The sequence below is a fragment of the Neomonachus schauinslandi genome, chromosome 3 (genome assembly GCF_002201575.2).
Source record: "Neomonachus schauinslandi chromosome 3, ASM220157v2, whole genome shotgun sequence".
NCBI classification, from domain to species: domain Eukaryota; kingdom Metazoa; phylum Chordata; class Mammalia; order Carnivora; family Phocidae; genus Neomonachus; species Neomonachus schauinslandi.
In genome coordinates, this window is record NC_058405.1 from 61,852,514 (window position 1) to 61,878,645 (window position 26,132).

Consider the following 26,132-nt stretch of genomic DNA (forward strand, 5'->3'; position numbering starts at 1 on the left):
TGAAATATTACTCTACATAACTCAAACATTCCTCACAAGAATGGCTCTTAGCATGTAAAGTACTTAAAACAACTCATCATATACTCAAATATTAGGTAAATAATTTAATGATGATAGAACACAATTGCTTTAAACATGATTTCAAGTTACTGTTTTTGTCTGGAGTACAGAGCTGAAATGGTACCAACTGTGTCCAAATACCAAACCACGAATTAAGCAGATAGAATGAAAAAAAAAACTCCCCTGATTTAGGTTTCATTCCTTACTCCTACTTTTACTTGCCTCGGACTGTTGCTATTGCAGACAGTTAAATCTTTAAAGGACAACGTGTGAGAAGGTCCACTGCCGACGGGCCTAACTCGACTGGGCTCATGGATTCTGAAGTAGTTCACTTCCTGCTGGAAGCCAGCCCCCATTTTCTCTTTTGCTTCAGTCCAGGCCTGTCCAGATGAAGCACCACTCAGTAGCTACTGACCATTTAAGAACAGAGAGAAAAGGTAGAAAACATGATTTTCTTTCAAAGAAAAAGCAGATGGCAGACCAGCCATTGCTCTGGAGTCCCTGAGGCACAACCCCGAGCACCCCCCTCCCCAAATGTCTGCAGCAGCCCCTGGGGGTCAGCAGCTCGCTTCCCTGACCCTCTTGCTTCTGGCGCATGGCTAGAGTTAGCAGAGAGGCTCTGCAGAGAACAAAAAGCTTCAGGAAACCGGAGGGTTCACGCAAGGCTTACAGTGTGCCAACAAGGACAGACACGCACACGGGACAGACATTAGCAGGGTCAGCCTGCTCGCTTCTAGCCTAACAGGCTGCTTAAGAACACCTGTTTCTGAGAGAGCCCGTGCTGGTCTTGGAGCAGCACGGAAGGAGGGGGCTTGCCTAAGTGGGGATAAGAAAGGACCCTCTTACACCAGGTGACCTGGGGTTTTATGGTGGTGGTTAGTGCATACATATGGCATAGCTTAATAAAATTACTTTGCTTGTTTCATCACTTTATAAAGTCTGCCCCTTTATACAATCATGAAAAGCCAGGGACTGCCAGTACCAAATGTAAAAGGCTCCAACACTGTAAGAAACATGGCAGTCATGGATCCCAAGATAAACTTAAAGGTCAGCCCCGACATCACCCACTGTGGAGGACAAGCACTAGGTTCTGTCCAGTTCCAGCAGAGTGAGGACTGTGCCCACGAGCACTGTCCTTCAGGTACCAGACAGGGAATAAGGGCTTCTCTTGGCTTTGGCACTCTGCTCCCGGGAAGGGTTTCTGAACGGTGGAGGCAATAAGTGAGTGGTCCAAAGAAATACTCTGGAATCCCACCCGGGCCAGGACCCAGAGACAGAAGCAGCTAAGGGCTGTTGTCAGTCACGGGTCTTCACAAAGCACAGCAGCAGAGCCCCCCTCCCCTCAGCCTCTCCCTCAAGCTAAAGCCCAGCAGAGGGGGAGTTCTTCGGGAGAGAAGGGAAGCTGGCGCAGGTGAGGGGCGTGCTACTCCCACTGCACCTGACAGTGCATCAGGTGCAGAAGACGATCCCACCAAGGAAATGAATGGCACTATTTTAACAGTAGAACATCTTGGGAAAATCCAAGAGGCTTACTCCTAACTTAAATCGTTCACGTGGAAGCCACACCAGTATGCAGGTATGTTCTCCTCTACAAAATCTACATGGATATTTTAGTTTTCAAGCACCACAGAAAAACTTAACTTTAGCCACTTAGTGTAGTGCAGGTACTAAGATTTTAAAAGAGAGCCTACATCTAGAATAAGGAATCGTTCATAGCCAGCTTCATGAAACATGGTTACCTCTGAGGTTTTCTGGTGAGATCTGAGAATTCAACAGGTGACCACCCAATCTGCATGGACACATACAGGTTTATGCCAAAGCCCCGACAAAACTATATTTAGCCTTTCAGACTGTGCGCAGGGCCGGCAGCTCACCCTTAATGTCCCACCAAGGACAAGAGCAGCAACTTCTCTACTTCAGTACAAATATGGGCAGAAATTTTAGGATATAAAATAGAGGCCCTTTCCACAAAGTTTAAGATTTAGGGTAGAATAAGGGAAGACCAAACAAAACAAAAAATTCCTACAAAACCAAAATAATTCCACATTGGTCTTGTACTCCACGAAACCCTGAGATGAACTGTAGTCGTCAAACGCCTAGACTTGGATCTCGGTTCACCAGGACACTTCAATAGGCTTCAAACTGGCTCATCATCAGCTTCCTGCTATATTCATAGGCCAAAAAGAGCGCCCCATTGGCAGGGAATGCTCGAATCATAGTAGGTTTCAGTCCAGAATATAAGGCCGTTATTCCTAGAAGACAAAAAGTGATCAAAGACTGAGACGCCCCTCCTCAGAGAGACCCCGTGAAGCCTCAGAGCACAGGGCTGGACACCTACAAATCCAGACAACGCACTGAACGCCAACAAGTGCTGGGAGGACTTTTTCCAGGTTTCCCTGGATGAATGGGAACAAATGGAAACGAGGACAGGCATCAGGTCTTCCAGCAAGGCTGGGTGATGCTCAGGTACCACACACTAATCCCAGGCCCAGCTCACTCCTGGTAAGTGGACTGGGCAGAACAGAGGCCTCACCTGGGCAGACAGAAGCAACCCCAGGACCACAGGGGGCGGCAGCCTTGCAGGGTCACCTGGGAAGGCAAGGACCACGAGGCATCGGGCCAAAAGCAGAGTCAGAATCCTGTGTCTACTGTTGGCACTGCCCAAGGTGGTTATGAAGATCCAAGTGGACGAGGGAGGCCTAAGTACTCTGTGAAACTATGAAGTGTCACGCAACTTTGGGGTATGAACTAAACGGTTTCCACACCCTGCAACTGTGCTCGCTCTCAAAATCAAGCCCGAGAAGTTCACATCCCAAGGTGAAAGATGTACAGTGGATGCTGGAAGGACAGGTCTTTACTCACCAGTGGCACGATCCTGGCGTTATACAAACATCACCTAGAAAATCTTTATCCTCCTGCATAACTCTCAAAATTCAGAGCCAATCACCTTCAGGAAGTCTTAGCATTAAGGACTTGCACGTTCTTTTAAATCCCTTGGTGGCTCTGTTAGAGATCATTTTCTGATACTATCCATATTATATAAAACAAGTGGAGCTGACTTCAAAGCATTTGTCCCCTTAGGCAGTCTATATTTTTAAAGTTCCCTCCAGCCTATTTAGAACAAAGAATCCTGGCCCAGGAGTGAGGAACAACAACATCAAACGTTCTTGAGAATGGAAGGAAGCTAAAGAAGGGGTTTGGAAGCGGGAAACTGTGCTAGAAAAGGGACAGGAGACCGGGGGGGGGGGGGTGGGGGGGGGGGGAGAGAGCAACCACGCACACGTGATCAACCTCAACGAGGCTTACAGTGAAATGACCAGTCTGTACACAGCCACTCCGTTTCTGCAATGAGCAGACTCACCTTCATTTTTCACAATGCTTATGAAGGTTCCGATAAATCCTGCCTGTTTTCCAGACATAGAAAGAACTTGAATTCTGGATTTGACGCAATCCACTGGGTAAACAGCAAGCCAGAGGCAGATTCCACCAACTCCACCGCTTAACATCAGAGGGACAGGGCCTGGACAAGGACATGAGCAAACAGCGGTTTTTGTCTCAAGAACAGCATTTCCAGAAGTCAGTGTAGGAGAGGCTGCAGGTAGACGGGAATAAAAATGCTGATGCTTGGGGCGCCTGGGTGGCTCAGTCAGTAAGGCATCTGCCTTCAGCTCAGGTCATGACCTCAGGGATCAAGCCCACTCCGGGGTCCCTGCTCACGGGCACAAGGACCTATGTGGCACTCTGGGGCTGCCCTCATCACGGTAGGACCGCATTGGTGCTGGTCACTGTGACGCTGTGGCTCACCTGGCCTGCCCTCCAGAGGGCTGGCCCACACAGAACCAGCAGGCCCCCAGCAACATGGCAGTGCCCCCCCGCCCCCCGCCATGGGGAAGGAGAACAGTGCCCAATGAAACACAGGTCACATTTTTTCCAACCCTCTCAGTCTGAAGTTTTTCATTATTTTAATGCCCCACAGCCCTGATTCTTCCTTTACCGTGAAAACCAAAGTTGTCTTATTAAACACGATACTTAAGCCTGGGAGCTTGCCTAACCCCAGAATAAGTCCAAAACACTGAAGAGATGGGTTTGAGAAGAAAAAAGCAATCATTCATGCAAGCCAAATATGGACATGGCCGTGCCAAGCAGCTACACAGGACAAGCTAGAAAGAACGACAGTTTTCAGTGCTCTGGAAACACTCTCAAGATTTATTACCAAGTTTTAAGCTTATTGCAAAATGCTCTACAGGCGATTTACCCTGTTATTGGAGATTTCCCACAGGAAAGTAATTTCTGCATTCTCCCCTAAAATGTTATTCTAGTGAAGAAGTTTGGGATGCACTGCTTCAGCCCCATGGTGAGGACATGAGTGCACCCTGAGGAAGATGCCAAGGTCCTTTCCAGCCTCCAGAAACCCCAGCGCACGCTTACCTAGTTCATCCTTCGATCTCCCTGAGGCAAAAAACGACCTGCTCAGTTCATAACCGCCAAAGAAGAAGAAATAGCCGGGCACCTCTCGGAGTAAGGTGCTGGAGAGGCCGTGGTAGAAGCCCAAGGGGCCGTCCTTCCTGAGGACGCTCTTCACCACAGACCAGACGGTGCTGCAAACAGACAGGGAGCTGCGCTTAGGGCGGTGAGGGGAGGGGGGAATGGGGGGGGCAGTGAGGCCAGCGCTCCCAGCCTGGTGGCAGGCCTGGCTCAGCCCTGGGCAGGCAGGGAACAGCTGATTCTAGAAACTGAGCGACCCGAATTCTGAGAATAAGAGGCTTCTGCAGGGAAGAAATCTCAGAGAAGCACAGATACAATTATTTTAGGACAGCTGTTCTCACCTGAACTATCCGACAGCGATGACACATTATTAAAGTGCACATTCATACAGAGCTGCGTGTGCCTGCCGCGCCCCCGGCCAAGATTTCAGCAGACCACGCCAGAACCCCATCTCAAATGGAACCATGTTCGCATTTCCCAAGTGTGCCACTCAGCAAAGGAGGCCCTGGGAATACTCCTGGAAAAGGAGGTCCCTGGACTTTTTGGAAAATCAGAAAGCCCTCCTCTGGCTGTGGACAAAACAATGAAGGACCTGGACCAGTGCCGACATGGCAGAGCAGACTCCCAGAGCTGCTTTTCGCTAACTGCTCGGCTCACCACTGCAGGCAATGTCTGTTTTGTGGTACACATGAAACAGAAGGGAAAGAAGTAGGTGGCACCGAGCAACACTCCTGCCTGATGACAGTTCTCCCGAAGGCAGGGGGAGAAGGGGTCTTCAGGAATCTGCCCCACAGCTTCCCCCTGTATAAAGGATTCCATGAGCAGATCGGGACCCTCAGAAAATGTACAAATAAAATCCAACCCCCATCTGACAAGCAGAGAAAGAAAAGTCAGGGAAAGCCAGACAAGCTCTTGATTTTTATATTGCTTGCATCCTCTTGCCCTCAATAAACAAATTCCTTTGTCAGTTCATTTGAAAAAAAAAAAAAAGTGCATTCATACATTCTAGATGTCATTATCCAAGATGTAAAAGAGCCAATACCCACTTCCTTCCAACAACGAATAAGAGAAATTACAAGAAGGAGCTGTCCAAGCTCAGCAAGAATAAAAAATGGCCTTGTATTTGCTCAGTCCTCTACCTCCCTCAATGCCTACCCTCCTCAATCTTTCTTTTGAACTGGTGTGTATTGAAGGAATCTGTTCACATGCTTAGGGTTTATTTTGTTTTGTGTTAGTGCAGGGAATGAGCAAGGGAGTAGATGTTACTTGAAGGCAAGACAAAGGAAATTCTTAGAAATTCTACAGGGCAAGAAGCACCGAGAATTTAGTTCTTAGAAAGTAGGTATGCAAGAATTTTTATTTCAGGATGATCAGTGCCCTGTAGCAGCTGGAATGCAGGACACTTTCTGTGTAGACCCATCTTCCTGATGGTGTGCACCATGGCAGGCTTTATCTGTCAGAAAAACAAACAGCACCAGAAACCACATCCTTATTGTGGTTTAGAGAACCCCTTGCTCCTCACTTTGCTCTCAGCAGGTGACCTCACTTGGACCAGTGAAGAATCAAACTCCCAGGTAATCAAAAGCATTTCAGAAAGCTTCATCACACATCACTCATTATCCAGGTCCTTCTTGCAACTCAGCTCCCATTCTATAATGGGAATGTAACACAGTAATCAACTTAACACGATTAGCCTACCTTCTGACCCAAGTCTTATCCCCAGGCTACCATATACCCCTGGGTGGGCACAGCCACACCTAAAAGATAGTCAACCATTATTTACTTTTGTGCAAGGTGTCCATTTGCTTAAGTTTTTGGAGCCAACAATTACTTTCTGTGAAAGTACCTTAGGAAACAAACTGAAGGTTGCTGGAGGGGAGGTGGGTAGGGGGATGGGGTAACTGGGTGATGGGCATTAAAGAGGGTGCTTGATGTAATGAGCACTGGGTGTTGTATGTAAGTGATGAATCACTAAATTCTACCCCTGGAACTAATAATACATTATATGTTAACTAAATTGAATTTAAATTAAAAAATTTTTAAAAATACCTTAAACTACCTTTTTTCTTTTATTATGTTAATCACCATACATTACATCATCAGTTTTTGATGTAGTGTTCCATGATTCACTGTTTGTGTATAACACGTGCCCTTTTTAATACCCATCACCTACTTCTAAGGAACATGAGAGCAACTTTGTGGGTGCTGTTCATGTTCTACCTCTTAATCTGGGCACTGGTTACAAAAGTGTTTAATGACTATTAGAACCCCCACTTACGATTTCTGTGTGTACATTGTATTTCAATAAAAAGTTTTAAAGACTTATGCTTTTGGACCTCTAGACTATAAATAATAGATTCAAACTGGTTGTAATGAATCTCAAGGGTGCAGGATACAGAACTCTATTAGAGACCCCATCCTTACCGGGAGGAGACTAATTCTGTAAATGGTCAATTTATCTGATTTTTCCCATCAGATTTACAGACTTTGAGTTAACCACAGTGACAAAGAGCTTTAGTCGGCCAGATGTTAAGATAAATAAGCAAGTATTGAGAGTAATAAAGACAATAAATTGCTTCACAATCCAAATAAATCATACTGCATATGACACACTCTCATGTAACTAGGATCTGTTTTCAAGGCTGAGGGGGAGAGTGTTTTGATGGTTACAGAGTAGCTCACGAGGGCTCAGGAGTTTTCTCAGAACCTGGGTCCTCTGTGGGGACATGTGAAGGATCGGGGAGGGAGGTAAGGAAGTGACCCTGGGATCTGGGCTGATCAGCCCACATGAAATCTGGGAACGGGCATCAAATATTCATCTTGGAACCCAAATTGGCACTTATGAAGGCCCAGCTCTCAGACACGGCTCCAAAGCTGTCTGCTATGTGCCTCCAACACAGCTGGGGACCATGCCTCACACATTCAACGAGCCAAGAGTGATAGGAGGCTCCCCCCCGCCCCCCGCGCCCCCTCCCCCTCCGCTTCCCAGGTATTGAATATCCGCATACAGTGTTCTGTTGTGTGAGCGGGGGTGGATCCAACCATCAGAAAGTTCATGCAGAAAGCTATCCTCTGCCTGGTAGGGGAAAGAGTTCTAAAAACACAGTATTTTGGAGTAGATAAATCTCCTTCTCTGCCACGTAGTTTTAAGTATAATATAAAATTGACAAATACTCAGTGCACCAAGGCAACAGAGCCCCAACGTTTGTGCCCAAGCAGTGCTTACTTTTGGCTTCTGGCTATCTTTCCTGATGACTCCATCTCATACATGGTCTGCAGCCGGCACTTGACAAGCTCGGTGGGGCAGAGCACCAGGGCAGCAAAGGCAGAGGCGAAGGAACCCGCGGCCGCGTTCTGCAGGTCACTGGAAGGGAACCAGCACAGGAGGCCGGTTACACATTCATTCACTCACCACGCAAAGCACTCGGCTGGTAAGGGAGAGCAAGGATCAAAGGAGAGGAACACTTTTCTGAGTGCCCACTGGGAACTTGCACACACTGTTTCATCTAAGGATCCCAAAGCTGTGTGAGGCCAACACCAACACCCCATTTTTCATGTGGAAAAACAATACATAGAATACATAATGCACCCAGTCATACCACTACTATGTGGTAGTTAGGATTCAAACCCGGGTCTGCCTGACAGCAAAATCCATGCCCCTTTTATTAGTCAGAGTGCTATGCACAGAGTGTATCCCCCATCCCTAAAGCTCTATGCTGAAGCCTTAGTCCCCCCCAAAAAAATGATGGTATTTGGAGGGGACCTGTAGGAAGTAATTAGGTTTAGATGAGGTCGTGAGGGTAGAACTCCCCCATGATGGGATTACTGTCTTAAGAGACCATCGATCTCTCTCCACCCTTTGAGGACACAGCAAGGAGGTGTCCCTATGTAAGCCAGCAAATGGGCCCTCACCAGACACCAACAACCAGCACCATGACCTCGGACTTTCCAGTTTCCCAAACTGTGAGAAACAAACGTTAGGCCACCCAGCTGACAGTATTTTGTTAGAGCAGCCTGAACTAAGACATAGGGATATACAAAACAAAACAAAAAAAAGAGAGATGGAGGAAAAAATTATCCAAACTCCCACCACCCCAAAGACACAAATCGTCAATACTTGAGTGTATCTGCCACTAAGCTTCATAAAACAAGGTTCTGGAGCCATCCGTGCGTGCCCCAAATCCAACCTGGAGCAACCACATGTATAACATAACTGTTGTTGTAGATGAAAGCCCCAGATAAATTTTTAACCAAAAAGCTGCTCATTGCAGAAAGAATTCCCAGCTCTGCTGACGACCTCCTGACCTCAGCCACAGAGGGCACCAGGAGTGCGCGATGCTGAGGGGGTGGTGAAGGCAGTGCCCGTCAGCAAGCTCGATGGCTGGAGGTAAAATGGCTACGTCGGAAATCTAAATGGAGGAACAAATGCACATAAACACAAAAACCTGAAGTATTCATCTCACCTCAGAAGGGTCTGGTACCACCAGCCACCAGCAGGGCTGTGAAAGTAAGGGCCCATCAGAGTTCAAAAATACAGGGGAAAGTCTGAGAAATCAGTTGTCAGGAATTCTCTGAGTGTTCACGAGGGTCGGAAAATAAGATCCCTTCCAACCCAGACAGTGTTCTGTCACAGGAGCTTGGCAGGCACCTGGGGTGGGGCAGGAAGGACCCAGCTGCTCACAGGATGACTGGCTCCCTGACTCTCACCCGTTCAATGCCAGCAGCCCACCGTCACCTAACCACCAGGCCGCCACAGCCCCATGAGGTAACCCCCTCACCTGGCTGCCCTGGGTAGTGGGATCCCCTCACAGGTTTTCCCCAAACCGTGAGCAAAAGCCTAATAGACCTGGCATATTCAGCTGTCGCAGAGTTCCGTTAAACAGTCACACAAACTGAGGTCAGACAGGAGCATAAAATCAGGGGCCATCTCCAATCTAAGCCCCAACCTTCTATTCCCTGGTGACCTGGTCTCGGTGCCACCGGACAGATGCAGGCAGGGGCCCAGGCCTCCTTGGCCTGCTACACTCAGGTCCCAGAAGAGTTGGCTGGGAGCGAGGCTTTCTTCCAGGGGGATGAGCCTGCTTGCAGTCTGGACTTGCTTTTCATTTTAGAGAATCAGGTATCAGACCGTTACCTGGCGAGAGCCAGACATACGACTGTACTTGCACTTAGCTTCTAGTGTATGGAAACTGTCCAACACAGTTCACACCTACGTAGTGGTTTGTCAAAACCAAAGCTTAAAGTGGTTTCTGCGGTCTTTCGGCCAGCCTGCAGATCTGTACTCTGTCTCCCTCAGGGACTCTCCATCAACTCGCTGACCAGCAACAGTTAGGGTCAGTAACCAGAGTTGCCAACTTTGCTGAACAAAGGTGACATCACTCGATGTGGACATCTATTCAACCTAAGATGCAGTAACGAGTCGGCCGCCTGAATGAATACAAGCATGTTGTTCTGGTGCAACAAGGCCAAATCAGACTTGCAGTGGACTTTGGCTCTCTCATAAATAATCCCCTCTACCAGGGCACTCGATGAGGTGTGCGGGGCCCCAGGCTGCACCTGCAGTAGAGGTGTTTGGACCTGGAACTGAAACGCAGGAGGCATAGGATACGATTTGAAGAATCGACTGCTTGTCACCCATTCAACAAACATGTACCTGAACACTCCTGCTGTGTTAAGACCTCACGTGGCCAAAGGTCAAAGAAGAACCCTACTCGGGGTGGTGTTCAAACCAAGGACAGGCAAATATTTACGGTATTACTGCTGAAATTCCCGGCAGGTTCTTCCAAGCACTGCTTTCCTTTCATTGCCTCTACTTACCACGCTTTCCTCTAGACCCGACCCCCACCACATAGTCCAGAGCCCCGACTCTGGTCTTACGGAAAGAGTACTGGACGGGGACTCGGAAGACATGGCTGTGGGTCCTACTCTCGGCTGTGAACTCAAATAATAGGATCCTAAGCCAGTATCTGCAGGTCCGAGTCCCCCTCTCTAAAACAGAGAACAGCACAGGCTTTGCTGTTCTCCCAGGACCATGATGAGGGCTAAACAAAACAGGAAAGCCATGGGTGTCCCAGCTCTGTAAACTCTAAGGTAGCATTTCCCTGCCAGGTAATCAGCAAACACCGCTCCACTGGAGGAAGATGCAGCCCCCTGCCACCTCATCAAGACCGAAAACGAGGAAGGTGCGGGGAGGCCACATGAAACAGGATGGCTTCTTGGCTGCAGGACTTCCTCCAGGACCTCACGTGGCTGCTTGCTGTCTCTGTCTTCTCCACGAGGCATCCTCCTCTAGGAATGCTGCCGGGGACCTAAACCTCTGGTCTCCTCCCAAAGTCTCCCCCCCGGGGGGAGAGCGACAGTCGCTACAGTGTTCTGTCAGTCTCTATCATGAGATCCCACATTCTCCTAGTTTGTCTCCTGCTTATTTACTTCCTCCTCTTCTTTGTGACCCTTCCGGGCTGGAAGGTCCTAGAATCAGTGTGCAGCTCTCTACAGATGCTATCTCCCTGGGTGACTTCATCCAGTCCCAAGCCTCTAAAAAATAAGTTCCATCCATGAAGACAAAACTCTTGCCTATAAAAGGGCACATCTTTGAGACTGCTAGGTACCTCCAGAGAACATTGCTGTACAAAAGGGGCCTACTTTAGTCAGGTGGTTCCTGAGTTACAATAGGGATTCCAATTCCAAACGACCCATATGGCTATCTGCCCTTTGCAACCATGAAGCTGATACAATTTTAAATGATTTAAAATAAATCAATGTTGAAAAAAGGAAAGGCTACACATCCCAGTGGTTCCCGAATTCTTTATAGTCTCTGTGTAAATAAACATCCAAGGGATGACCAAGCACAAGCCAAAGTCTAATGTTTGGGCAGACTTGACCAATGAGTAGGTTCATCTCCATCTTCACAGATGCTTCCAACTCTTCCTAAAATTCTAAGTTTCTCTCAAACCTATCTGGCTCAGGCAGCTTCTTCCGATTCTCTGCATTTTGCTGATGAAGTGGAACCCGAAACTCGGCGCACGAGTTGCATCTACGGCTCCAGTCCAGCCCTTGTGCCCACAGGAGAAGTAATATCTGAGAAGCATCTTCCTGGAGAATACCAACACGTAAGGGTGGCTCATTCTCCATGGTGCATTACAGGCAATCCTTCTGCAGAATACCTGTTTGCCAAGTTTTATATGATGACAGTATACGACTTCACGATCAGACAGAAAGTGGTTATTTTAAAAAAGGAAAACATTCTTCCCATAAAGGGGGAGAATATCGTAAAAATCTTGACTATGCAACAGTGTTGTCTTTTGAAACAAACGGAAAAAGCGTTAGTGCCCACCACTCACCTCAGCCTGGCCTGCTTTTCCAGTCCAACCACTTTCCGCACCACCTGTTGGCAGAAGCCGTAGCACATGAAGAGGACAGAGTTCTCGGCGATGTTGGCGATCAGTGCTGGGCTGGTCCCCTTGTAGAAGCCGCGGAAGCCCACCTGGGAGTAGGTCTTCAGGCAGCAGTCGGTGAGGCCCCGGTATAGGTCGGGGAATGTCTGCATCTTCACTTTCAAGGTGTCAAAGGGCTGCCCGGTCAGTACACATGCTGTGCCCCCTAAAACCAGGACAGAAGTCTTCTCCAGCACCAGTGTACTGTTTGAGAACGCAGCATCAAACACCCGCGGAAATGAGAGATAAGCAGCCTCCCCCAGGGCTTGCTTCTGTTGCAGTTCACTTCAACCTCTCTCCCTCCCAAACCTTCAAGCCCAGTCCGATCAACAACAGAGCGTCTCCAGCATGCCCGGCACCCAGCTCCGGCCCTGAAGGAGCCCGCCCTTGGTGGGAGAGACAGACATGTGGTCAACAGTCAAAACCACAGGACGCAAAGGTGTGGCGTGTCGGCAATGGGGTCAGATGGACCCGGGCTTGAAGCCTGGCTCTGCTGTGAGATTCTGGACAAGCGATATTAACTTTGGAGCCTCGGTTCCTCATCCGGTTAGCATGAGGATTAAATAAAAATGGATGAGGAGGCTTAAGATAACAGCTGCTGCATGAATTGGCTCATGAAGAGCAGGTACTCTGTGTTTGTGCAGCCATATCAAAAGGAGGGGGAGAAGTCTGGCAGGAGTGAATCCCTCCTCTCTGCCTAATGCCCAGCAGTATAGATGACTATCAGAAAAACAGGGAAAGAGGCAACAGATAAACACGACAAAGAGCCTGGCTAATCCCTAAAGAGCCAAAATTTGACCCTTCGGAAAATCTTCATTGGGACTCTACCAATTAATGATTTGTATTTGAATAGAGAAGGCACTGAAACGTACCTTTGCTTAGCATCAATCATGTATTTTTATGCTTTTATATTGTCAAGAGTTTACAAAACAGCAAAATCTGAACTGCTGTAGATGACCCATAAAAAGTCTGAACATAAGGAAAAGAATGAACTGTAACCACCCTGTCATATCCCCAGACCCTGGACTCCGTCAGCATTTGGGAAATGCCACTGGTTAACGCATCCACCTTTCCTGGGCCTCAGAGATTACTGTATCTCAGACGTCCCCTGCCTGTGTCAGGAAATCTAACCATTGGATTAGGTTTTTAAAGATTCATCAAAATTGAAGAGAAGGCTGGGGCCCCTGGGTGGCTCAGTCGGTCAAGCGTCAGACTCTTGATTTGGGCTCAGGTCATGATCGCCAGGTCGTGAGATCGAGCCCTGTGTCGGGCTCTGTGCGCAGCATGGAGTCTGCTTGTCCTTCACCCCCTGGTCCTGTCCCGCTCACACCCTGTCTCTCTCACTCAAATAAAATCTTTAAAAAAAAAAAAAAGTTGAAGGCTTACATAAATATTTAAGAAATGCGATTTCATAACTTTGACATTACACAGTTATTCTGACTAAATCGTGCAGAGTAGAGACAGAAGAGGGGCTGTTTTGAGTAACTCCCACATAATTACTGGCAGATTAACAGACATTTTCAAGGAGTCTGAAAACTGAGTTCTTCTTTTAAGCAATCACAAGTATATTTGGGATCCTATCCCTACTTTCTTCTAGGAGAGTTCATTTCTTCTAGGAAAGTAATGATACATTTCCACTTTGTCTTGCCAAATTATCCCCAGTTCTGAATTAGTGGAATATAATTCAATAAGATGTTACTACATTATAGTTATTCTCTCTCAGGTACTTATAGGAATAAAATAGGACCCTCATTATATAAAAATAATCATTCCAAAAGAAGAGGTGAATGTCAACATTTTTTAAGAGAGTACATAATTTAGGTAACCTAGATGCAGATAAACTGAATAAAGCATTTCATTCAGAGCATTACAATTTTAACTGGAACTTTTCCATATTTTAACCCAATCATCTTGAATAGTTCAGATATCACCGGTTGTTAATATATGCCTTTGTTGCATAGCTGTAACAGTTACATTTCCAACAGAGAGAAGGTAGGAGGCTAGTGCATTTTCAAATGCTAACTACAATTCTCTCCTTTCATCTATGGAGGTAACTGACTCCCATGTAATTTATCATAGACAATACTGTCCAGGCCCCCCTTAAGTGGGTGATGACGATTCTGAACACCAGCACCAGCCACTGAGACCTAGCAGGTCCTCAGATACACATCAAGTATCCATGAAGCTATGAGTAACTATGAATTTCTCCACCTGCTTAGAGCACAGACCTCTGATCATCTCATTCTCCTTGAGCGAAAAATGGAAATCGTTCTGCAGTCTTTCATAGGTGTCCCAAAAGGCCCTGCACTTTATTCTTCAGGAGAGGGGCTCAGACCATGATGCACTCTACATTTTACCAAGACCAGTGTTTTGGGTTTTCTATGCTCAAAACAGTTATGTCAGAAAATGACAAGGTGTTAAGGAAATCTATCAGGGCAGGGATAGTGTCAGTGGTGAAAATGGGGAGGGCACAGCTAATGACCAAGCAGCAGACCCTTCACCAGAAAGTCCAGGATCACCTTGTCCACCCATGCAAAATGGAGAACCTCAAACCCGATGGAGGCACTCAATAAATGTTCTGTTTAACAGCACAGGGAGGCATATCATTTTCAAAATATTCCAATCAAAAAAGGCCCTTGATGGACTAAATGCGCCAATCAAAAGATAAAGGGGTGGGGGGGGTGCCTGGCCGGCTCAGTCAGTAGAAAATACAACCCTTGATCTACAGGTCATGAGTTCAAGCCTCACATGGGGCATGGCATTTAAAAAGAAAAGAAAAAAAAGGGGGAAAAAAGAAGAGAAAGAAAAGGAAAAAGAAAAGAAAAAAAAAGGAAAAAGACACAGTGACTGAATGGATTAAAAAAAAAAAGGAAAGCAAAACCTATCTATATGCTGCCCACAAGAGATTCACTTCAGATCTAAACACACATGCACTGAAAGTGAAGGGCTGGAGAAACATTTAACATGCAAAGGAAAAAAAAAAAGCTGGGGTGGCAATACTTACATAAAATAGACCATAAAATAAACACTTTAGCAAGAGACAAAGAAGGGCACTACATAATGATAAAGGGATCAATCCAAGCAGAAAACAAGAGGATATTATAAATATCTATGCACCAACATAGGAGCACCTAAATACATAAAGCAATTAACAGACACCAAGGGAAAAATTGACAGTAATACAGTAATAGTAGGGGACTTTAATACCCCACATACATCAAAGATCACCCAGACAGAAAATTAACAAGGAAACAGTGGATTTGAACAACACATTAGACCAGATGAACATAACAGATACATATAGAACATTCCATCCAAAAACAGATTACACGTTCATGTCAAATGCACATGGAACATTCTCCAGAATATACTATATGTTAGGCCACAAAAAAAATCTCAGTTAATATAAGAAGACTGAAATCATATGAAGCATCTTTTTGACAACAGTATGAAACAAATCAATCACAAGAAAAAAACCATAAAGAACATAAATACATGGAAGTTAAATAACATGCTACGAAACACTAAATGGGTCAACCAAGAAATCAAAGGGGAAATCAAAAAATTCATGGAGACAAATGAAAACAAAACACAATGCCCCAAAATCTTAGAACTACTTTTGCTATATCTCCAAGAGGAAAATTTATAGCAATATAGGCCTAACTTAAGAAACAAGAAAAATCTCAAACCACTTAACCTTATACCAAATAGAGCTATAAAAAAAAAACAAAGCCCAAAGGTAGAAGGAAATAAAGATCAAAGCAGACATATGAAAGACAAAAAACCATAAAAGATAAAAAAAGAAAAAGCGGACATCACAAAAATACAAAGGATTATAAGATTATGAAAAATTACATCACAACAAATTAGACAACCTCCAAGGAATGGATAAATGCCTAGAAATATCTAGAATCACAAATAGAAAATTTGAACAGAGGGGCACCTGGGTGACTCAGGTCATGATCCCAGGGTCTTGGGATCGAGCCCCTCAGCAGGGAGCCTGCTTCTCCCTCTCCCTCTGCCTGCTGATAGCCCTGCTTGTGCTAAGTAAATAAATAAAATCTTAAAAAAAAAAAAAAAAGAAAAAGTTTGAACAGACCAATTACTAGTAATGACATTGAATCAGTAATTAAAAAAAAAACCTCCCAACAAACAAAATTCCAGGACCAGAGGGATCCAAAGGTGAATTTTGGTGAATCCAAAGGTGAATACCTATCCTTCTCAAAATATTCCAAAAAATAGAAAAGGAAAACTTCCAAATTCATTCTAGGAGGCCAGCACTACCTGACATCAAAAGCAGACAAAGACACTACAAAAAAGAAAACAACAAGCTAATGCCCCTGACAAACATAGATGCAAAAATCCCCCTCAACAAAATATAAGCTAACAGCATTCAACAATACAGAAAAAATAATCCTTCAGCAAGATCAAGTAGGCTTTATTCCAGGGATGCAAGGGTGGTTTCAATATTCTGAAATCAATCAATGGGATGCACCATACATATTAGCAAGAGGATAAAAACCATATGATCATCTCAATAAATGCAGAGAAGCATTTGACAAAACACAACATCCATTCACGAAAAAAACTCTCAACAAAGTAGATTTAGAGAGAACATACCTCAACATAATAAAGGCCATCTATGAAAAACCCAGAGCTAACATCATCTTCAATGGTGAAAAGCTGACCGCTTTTCCTCTATGATCAGGAACAAGACAGAGATGTCCACACTCAGTGCTTAGTTAACATAGTAATAGAAGTCCTAGCCACAGCAATCACATGAGAAATAAAAGGCATTCAAATTGGTAAGGAAGAAGATATGCGGTCACTAACTGCACAGGACATGATAGTACATATAGAAAACCTTAGAGGCACCTGGGTAGCTCAGTTGGTTAAGCGTCCAACTCTTGATCTCATCTCAGGGTCATGAGTTCAAGCACTGCATTATGCTCCACAGTGGGAGTGGAGGCTACTTAAAATAAAGAAAACCTTAAAGACTTCACCAAAAAAAATATTAAAACTGATAAATGAAGTAAATTTGTAGGATACAAAATATACAGAAATCTGTTGCATTTCTTATACACTAATAACAAAGTAGCAGAAAGAGAAATTAAGAAAACAATCCCACTTATAATTGCACCAAAAAGAATAAAATACTTAGGAATAAACTTAACCAAGGAGGTAAAAGACTTGTACTCTGAAAACTATACAGCAATGAGGAAGAAACTGAAGACAACACAAATGGAAAAATGTACTATGCTCGTGGATTGGAAGAACAAACATTGTTAAAATGTCCATGTACCCAAAGCAAATCAACAGATTCAATGCAATCCCTACCAAAATGCCACCAGCATTTTTCACAGAACCAGAATAATCCTAAAATTTGTATGGAACCACAAACGTCCCTGAGTAATCTTGAGAAAAAACAACAAAGCTGGAGCTATTACACTCCCAGATTTCTAGATATACTACAAAGCTCTTTGCATGTGTGTGTGTCCTCAGGCCGGATCCCTTGTCCAGGCACTGAGACACTGCTGTGCAGAAGACGAAATCCTGCTCTGCAGAGAACTTCCTTCCAGGTGAATCACCCTCACTGGATTATTTATGTGTGTGTGTGTGTGTGTGGTTTTTTTGTTTTTTGTTTTTTTTTAAGATTTTTTAGTTTGGGAGAGTCTAGCAGACCTGCAAAAACAAAAATTCCTCAGGAAAATAAAACACTCCCGTTTTGAATACATATCCACAATGTCTTGTGTACAGTCAGAAACTGCTAGACTTGGCATGCCTGGCTGGCTGTCAGAAGAGCATGCAACTCTTGACCTCAGGGTTGCGAGTTCAAGCCCCACATTGGGTGTAAAGATTACTTAAAAATAAAATCTTTAATAAGAAAAAAATTACTAGACTTTTGCAAAGAAATAAGAAAATATCACCATAGGGAAAGAATTCAGTTGCTGGAAACTGACCAGAAGATGGCTCAGGTATTATATTTAAAAGGCAAAGACATGTCAATAGTTACCGTGATGAAGTTAGGCTTGATGGAAAATCTGGACTTAGTGGTTAAAGAGATAAGGAAATTTCTTAAAAATGACTTGAAGGAGGGGCGCCTGAGTGGCTCAGTCAGTTAACCATCTGTCTTCAGCTCAGGTCGTGATCTCAGGGTCCTGGGATAGAGCCCCGAGTAGGGCTCCCTGCTCAGTGGGGCTTCTTCTCCCTCTCCCTCCACCCCTCTTGCCTCTCCGCTGCTGTTTGTACTCACTTGTGCTCATTCTCTCTCTCAAGTAAATAATCTAAAATCTTTAAAAAAAAAAAAAAAAAAAAATGACCTGAAGCAAATTTTAGAAGTAATGAAAAATCCAAAGAACTCCAGTAGGAGTGGCAATAAATAAAAGATTTAGTCACACAAAAAATAGGATTAAAGAAACAGAAGCAGCACACTCTAAAATAGTTGAGGATATTGAAAATTTGACTTTTAAAAGAAAAGAAATAACTAGCAAATTAGATGAAGCTAAAGGGTACAATACAAACCAAAGTAAGGAATTGTCCCATGATGAATCACAAAATCACAAAGTCATGGGAAGTGTGGAGGAAGCCATAAGCAATACAACTGATGGATGCAGAGATGCAGCATCCTATAGAAGTAACAGGAGAGAACAGAGAGATTGCAGAGGATGAACTGGTCAAAGAAAGAAGAGAGGAAAAAATCCCCCTGAATTTAAAGAATAAAGCGAGCATTCTACAAACCTCCAGAGAGGATGAAGGAGCAATACTCGGGTTGGCAGCAGACTTTTCATCAGCAACACTGAACATTAGTAAGCCATGGAATAATGTCTTTAACATTCTAAGGGAAAATGATTTTGAACCTAAATTTCTATACCAAGTTAAATTAGCATTTAAGCATTAAGCATGAAGGACCTTTTCAAATATGCAAAACCTCATCAAATTTAGCAGCCAGAAATCATTTATGAAAGAATTACTGAAAGATACACTCCCACAAAATGAAAAAAGAAAGGAGGAAGATATAAATTCAAGAAAAAGTAGATAAAACTAGTAGATTCAAAGCATGGAACTGGGGAGGAAACCAGTGATGGTTTGAGCTATTTGTTAAAGAGGTAAAGGTTGTTGAGCCAGAGAAGGTGAAGAACTTAAGAGAGGAAGATTTCTTCCTCCTTTCTTCAGGAGGAAGAAATCTTCAGAGTGGAAGGAAAAACAAACCCTCAAGAGGAAAAGGCCTCAGAGCTAGAAGAGGGAAGAGGCGCAAGATTCTGAGCCAGAGGATGAAGAAAGTTCAGAGTGGGAAATGGAAGTAGTTTTATCGTGGGAGGAAGGAGAGGACTCCGAAATAGAACATGTAAAGACTGCCTCCCAGACTGAGAAAAGAGAGGTCTCAAGTGGACTTAAAGAAATTGCCTGTAATTATGTGGCTTGGGACTCTGAGAAGAAAAAATTGGTGAAACTTTGGATGGAACAAAAACCCCAGAATAAAGAAGAAACAGCTATGCTCATAAATCAAGGAGTTGGGATAGTCTGTCTGACCTTCTGTTTGGCCTATCCCTCAAAGTCACTAGAGGTAAGTTCTGGTAAGCAGAAAAGGCATTTATATACAAATTTCAGTAGTTCATCAGGAATCACCACATTTTTAAGAAAAACAGACACAAAACTCTGCAAACAGAGGAGCCAACATCTAAAGAAACAGACAACGTAAGAAACAGAACTTTAGAAGAAGTGTAATTAATAACTTCAGAGAGATACAAGAGGAGATTAGAAATATTAAAAATTACCATCCAGAAGTCTTGGAAATAAATAAAGAACTCAACAGATGCTCTGAATAGCAGAAGAGACATACTTGAAGAGACAAGGTATGATCTAGAAGATCAACTTGAAGAATGCTCTAAGGATACAATGCAATTGGCCAAACAAATAATAAAGAAAGATCCAGAGACAGAGGATAGACCCAGAAACTCCAACATCCATTTGACAGGAATTCCAGAAAAAGATAATCAAGGGAATGGAGCAGAGGAAATAATTAAGGAAATGATTGAAGAAAACTTTCCAGAGCGAAAGAAAGATTCAGGTCTTGAGATTATCAGTGCTTACCAAGTACCTAATAAGACTGATGAAAAGAGACTTACTCCTAGAAATCTGGGAATTCCAAGGATAAAAAAAAAATCAAAGTCTTCCAGAAAGAGGAGAGAGAACCTACAGAGGAATAAGAATCAGACTGACAGCAGACTTATTGGATACTCTGGATGCTAGAAGTAAATGGGGTAGGTATCATAAAAGTTCTGCAGGCAAAGGTTTTAAACCTAGAATCCTACATCCAGCCAAAGCGGCATTTTATTTTGAAGGTAAAACAAAGACATTTTTTGATACCAAAGAACTCACAGTTTATTTCTTGCATACCCCCTTTGAAAGAATTACTGGAGGATATACTTTAGCAATCTAGGGTGACTATAAACACATAGACACCATATAGATTATCTTTCTCCCAAACCAAAAAATCCACAAGGAAAACAAGAAAATAAAATGCCACATTTCTACCCAGGAAGATGAACAGCTAACAGTGTACCTGGGGAATAGACGAAAGGAAGGTTACAGATACTACCTAGATGTTCGTAAAGTTAAAGGGTGTGTTAAAATTAATGCTAATCATCATAATTTGTGTAGGAGTATACTTTCTAAACTACTGAGGATCACTTCTCAGCATTTTGGCTAAGATCAAGTATAAACTACTGGGGAGAGGGAGCGAATCGATCAATATAACCATAGACAGGAAGAGGTGGGGTGAAAGTAACAGAAAAACACAGGGAAGAACATGGCAGGAGAAGTTAAAAAGAAAAAGGCAAAAGTTGGACTCTTATCAAGAGAAGGGTAATTTTATCATTTATATTGATGTTAATCTTGAATTTTTATATTAAACCTTTTCCTTTAAAAAAAAAGATACTACAAAGCTGTCATAATCAAAACAGTATGGTACTGCCACAAAAAGAGACACCGATCAAAAGAACAGAATAAAGAGCCCAGAAATAGACCCACACTTATAGAGTCAATTACTCCACAACAAAGAAGGCAGCCATATGCAATGGGGAAAAGACAGTCTCCTCTATCAATGGTGCTGGGAAAACTGGACAGCTACATGCAAAAGAATGAAACTGGGCTACTTTCTTTCACCGTACACAAAAATAAATTCAAAATGGATTGAAGACCTAAAGGTGAGATCTGAAACCATAAAACTGCTAGAAGAACATATAGGCAGTAAACCCTTTGACACTGGCCTAGAAACAATTTTCTAGATAGGTCTCCTAAAGTGAGGGAAACAAACACAAAAATAAACTATTGGGACTACACTAAAATAAAAAGCTTTTGCACAGTGAAGGAAACCATCAACAAAACAAAAAGACAACCTACTGAATGAAAGAGGATATTTGCAAATGATGTATCTGATAAGGGGTTAATATTCAAAATATATAAAGAACTTCTGTAACTCAACACCAAAAAAACCCCCCAAAAAACCCAAACATTCTAATTAAAAAATGGGCAGATGACCTGAATAGACGTTTTTCCAAAGACGACATCCAGATGGCCAAGAGAAACACGAATTTTGGCATGAGAGGATAAAGGTAAATGGTCTAGGTCACATTGAGAAGCTAGGCTAGTTAAGGCATAGAGCAACCGAGCAGTCAAAGCAGGGAGTGGGTTATAGTGGTCAAACTACTGTATCTTAAAGAGAGACCAAGGTTCCTCATGAAGGCAGTTTATCTTCTGAGCTCCACACTGCCTCATTTCAACATTATACAATGACCTATCTTCTGCAAAATCTCCCCCATCCTAGCTGCTTGGAATTTCTGGAATTTCTTTCCTGGAATTTCTCCTATACTAGCAGACAAGCAGTGACAGCTTCCCAGAACTTTATAGTAGATGAACTGGACCACAAACCTGTTGGATGGGGAGGTTTGTTTCAAAGAAAAGGAGGAACATGGAAAAGAACACATGTGTGCTACACCTAGATCACCTCAGGCCTTGATGGCCCAATGTCCCGATCCGGACAGTGGCAACAGAGGCTTGAGACTAACCTCCACCCCCAGGAGTGCTGTTGGCCCATTATGGAGTATTAAAACAGAGACAACAACAGGGCCAGTCAAGGAACCAAGTAACCAATGGCCTAGCCCTGTCTTGACACCATCTAGCCGTGCAATCATGGGCAAATCCACTCGCCCTCTCTGGGTCTCCTTTCTACATATACAGTGAGCGTTAGAGCCAAAGGTCTCTGAAGGCCCTTCTAGCTCCATCATTGGGAGACTGAGACCCATCCAAAGTGGAGCTATGGCTTCCTGTTTGCATTCCATGCACCTCCGAGAAGTTCTCAGGTCACTAACAGGAGGCTCCTCTGCCAGCCGAGGAGCCCCTTGCCTGGCTTAAAGCACGGACCCCTGCAAAGGAGCCTGTTATCCCCCAAAGTTAGACGCTGCAGGGCAATGCTACATCAGTGAGGGGTGACCCTCTGTGACCAGTGCAGGAAGAAATCCTAACTAGTTATCAAGAGAATTAAATGCCATATGTAGATGGGCCCAAAACATGTGAATACTATTGTAAAAAAGCATGTCCACCAGCAAATGCCCTACACACCAGACTCCCAACAATACAATTGCAATTTGTATCTTTAAAATTCAGGGCGCCTGGGTGGCTCAGTTGGTTAAGCAACTGCCTTCGGCTCAGGTCATGATCCTGGAGTCCCGGGATCGAGTCCCGCATCGGGCTCCCTGCTCGGTGGGGAGTCTGCTTCTCCCTCTGACCCTCCCCCCTCTCATGCTCTCTCTCTCTATCTCATTCTCTCTCTCAAATAAATAAAATCTTTAAAAAAAAATAAAATTCACTGTAAAGCACATATGTGGCATCCAAATACCTGTCCACACAGAAATACCTTTCGAGGAAAAAGAAAATTCTATCACAACAGAGTCTACATCTTTGGCAGACTGACTGATGGACATTTAATTCCAAAAGCTGAGATTCTTTCCTATGGTTAAATACCATCCTATGGGAGAGACAAACACGGAGCACAGAGCATTCGCAGGACTGCAGAGGCAAGCAAATGGGTCCACCGTTCCCATGGTCAGTGTCATCCCAATGTGGCATGGGGGTGGTTCATGGGGCCTAGGGGCTGCAGCTGGGATGGGACTGACCCAGGGCACTCAGCAGGCAAGAAGCCAGTGGGGAAATACCTAGGCAGCCCTTAGTTTTCCCTCCTCCTATGCCAGGACACCCCTGTGGTCTCTCACCTGGGAGCTGGTGCCTGCACTTCTTATCAATCTGTAATGCCCCGTCTGCAGCCTTTCTCATTAGCCTACCTGGTCGACCTTTGGTTCATGAGAAAATACTTTGTTCTCTAAACTGCAACTTCTTTTTCACCATTAAGGGAATGACAGGATGACAGGTGGTGGCCCTGTGGCTGCACCTGATCTGGATAAGAGGTCCCACTGGATAAGAGGACAATGGGCAACTCACCCCTCTGGCCTCTCCACTCCCAGGAGCTGCAACCCATTATAAGAATCAGTGTACGGGGCAAGGGTAAACCAGGGTTTTCATGTGGGCAACAGGAGCATTCCAGCACTCCTCTGGCGCTAAAATAACACAGGAACCTAGAGAACCAAGTCAACCACCCATACACTTCCAATTCCTGACCTCAGGCTGAGTAAAGGTAATCTTTCCAAAGAGTGACCTGTGTGTTGCAAGCACTGCCCAGGAGGATTTACTTGTGGCCTGTGAGGCTGCAGTCTGCCCTGGGGCTCGGCCCCTGCCCAGCCCACCATTCCCTGGCAAATCCCAGAGCCTCTCCTTCCCTTTTAGGGCTTTAGAAACCATCAAGTATCAGCCTCATTTACTAAAGGCTGTCCTCCTTTCTTGCCTTGGCAGTGATAAGGACAGTAAATAGGACTTCCCTGGAGAGATGGCACAGTGTGATTCTGGACTACAAGGGCTCTGAAGACTGCCAGGCTTGGAGTAAAATCCCACGTCACCTGCACATCCCAGCTGTGTGACAATGGACAAGGGACTTCAGCTCTGCGCTGTGCGGTTTTTCAGCTGTAAACTGAGGACATTCCCACCCTGCACCCTGACTCATTAAGTTTTACTATAAGGGAACTACTCTACCTTCTGCTGTTCTTGGAAGACAGTATTATACTTCCATTACACATATTCACTCCAAGGTGAAAGCATGTTGCTTCTGGAGTGACAAAGGTGATATTTTCACCATCCTTTCACTGGATCTCACTTGTAGCAGGTACTTGAAGAATACAGGATGGGGTTTCCCCTGGAATTACCTGCAGCTCCCGCTGTGAGGTCAATGGCAGCTTGGATAGCAGGACTGGACTTCATGTTCGCCCACTCCTCTGCTGGTCTCCGTGGAAGGCAACTCTCTGAGCTTATGACGGGTGTCTCATGTCCCTGAAAGGAGACAAGAGCTCACCATCAGTGAGGCCTCTGCAGCTTTCCTTTCTCTAGAACTGCTGCCTGGTTACTGGGACCTTGACCTCTGGGAGCTGGGAGATCGGTTCTCCAAAAAAAAAAAAAGGGGGGGGAGCGGTCAAGGTGTCAATGCAGCTTAGCGATTGGCCTCCCCTTCTCCCCACCCACCATCTCCCCATAAAAAACTCACAAGTCAAAAACCTTCCCTGAGTATGAAAGCTACAGCCCTTGTAGGGAGCATTTCAACGACTTTTCTGAAAAGCTTACAAAGGAATGCCAAATACCACGACACCCAAGCCATATCAAACTAGTTTTTCAGAGGCCTGAGTGGAACTATCCGTCAACTAGGCTCAGTTCTAAATTCAGACAGCAGCCTGGGCTGAGTCCCTAAGAGGAGGTCACAAAACAGTAGGTCTGGAAAGGAATGGATTAGGTGCTCTGCAAAGTGACACATGTGTGGGTCTGAGTGCCTGCTCTGTCACCAGCAGGGTGGGCCCTGGGGCCCCTAAAACTGGAGTCCCACATATAAAAGGTGAATAACAGAAGTATTATCATAAGACAAAGGCAATCACAAATAGCCACGTGGGACAGATGCTCTTAGAACTATGGAGCACAGCACCAAACATTAGTAACTGTCATCAAAGTCATCACCAGACCTTCTCAACCATAACCGTGTACACAAAACACCTGGGGACCTTGTTAAAATACAGATTCTGATGTGCTAGGCCTCAGGTGGGACCAGAAACCCTGCCAGTCATGACAAGCTTCCAGATGAGGCTCATAATGACTGGTCACCAATCACATTTTGAGAAGCAACACCTGGTCCACTGTGTCCTAATTTTGTTTGATAAGAATCACTGAGGCACCTGTTAAATATTCAAATAACCAGGCCTCTCTCCTTAGTGATCTTGATTCAGCATGTTTGGGCTAGAGCCTAAAAAGTTTGGGAAAACTAGAGTCTACTCCTCTACCTTCAGACAAAAATCAACTATTACAGAGGAATGGACTGTATATAGATTTTAAAAAAGGAAAGGTGGTTCATTAACACAGAATATCAAGATAACCAATTCTGTGTGGTTTTCAAACTATGTAAGTGACTTATCTGTGAATAACAAGGAAAAAATTTTATTCATCACACTAAAGACCTTTGTGCCCCGAGTCAGGCCACCTCTCAGAGGGTGGTGGGCCAGCTGGATCACTAATGAATGCCAATGTCAACCTAAACGTCAGCAGAAAATAATTTTATCCACTAAGAAGCTTTTTTAACCACTTGATGCATGTTGTGAATGAGCAGACACCAAGAATCTTGCTTTCTTTACAAAAAAATTGTAAAACCAGCAACCACAAAAGCACAGTACTGGACTTGAAAAAGCAACTAAGTTAAACAGAAAAGACATGCATTTTATGTTACTGATAGGACTGGGGAGGCAGTATCAATAACTACAGTTGATAAGGTCGTGGCCATCCTGTACCTAGAGAAGGATATGAGGGTCCTAATCCAATCTCCTCCTTTTCCAGATGGAAAACTGAGGCCAGAAGGCAAGAGCTTCTCCAAGGTCATACAAGTAGTCAGTGGATTCAACTCAAGTCTTGCCTTCTGAGTCTGTGCCTACCAACCAATACTTAATTCCAGAGCATTCCAACCTGACCAAAAAGAAAAGAAACATCCAACCTTGCCTTTTAAAGGAAAAATGAAGG

General features: G+C 44.4%; 1 protein-coding gene across 1 annotated transcript; it reads right to left on the reverse strand.

Annotated features, from left to right (window-relative positions):
* Positions 1 to 117: 117 nt before the first annotated feature.
* SLC25A15 (solute carrier family 25 member 15) lies at positions 118 to 24,345 on the reverse strand. The gene is made up of 6 exons (XM_021678314.1): positions 24,290 to 24,345; positions 11,886 to 12,144; positions 7,772 to 7,909; positions 4,489 to 4,658; positions 3,422 to 3,580; positions 118 to 2,312 (listed from the first exon to the last, which is right to left on the reverse strand). The coding sequence occupies exons 1-6, from the start codon at positions 24,342 to 24,344 to the stop codon at positions 2,188 to 2,190; spliced, it is 906 nt and encodes a 301-aa protein (XP_021533989.1). The 5' UTR covers position 24,345; the 3' UTR covers positions 118 to 2,187.
* Between the last annotated feature and the right edge of the window lie 1,787 nt (positions 24,346 to 26,132).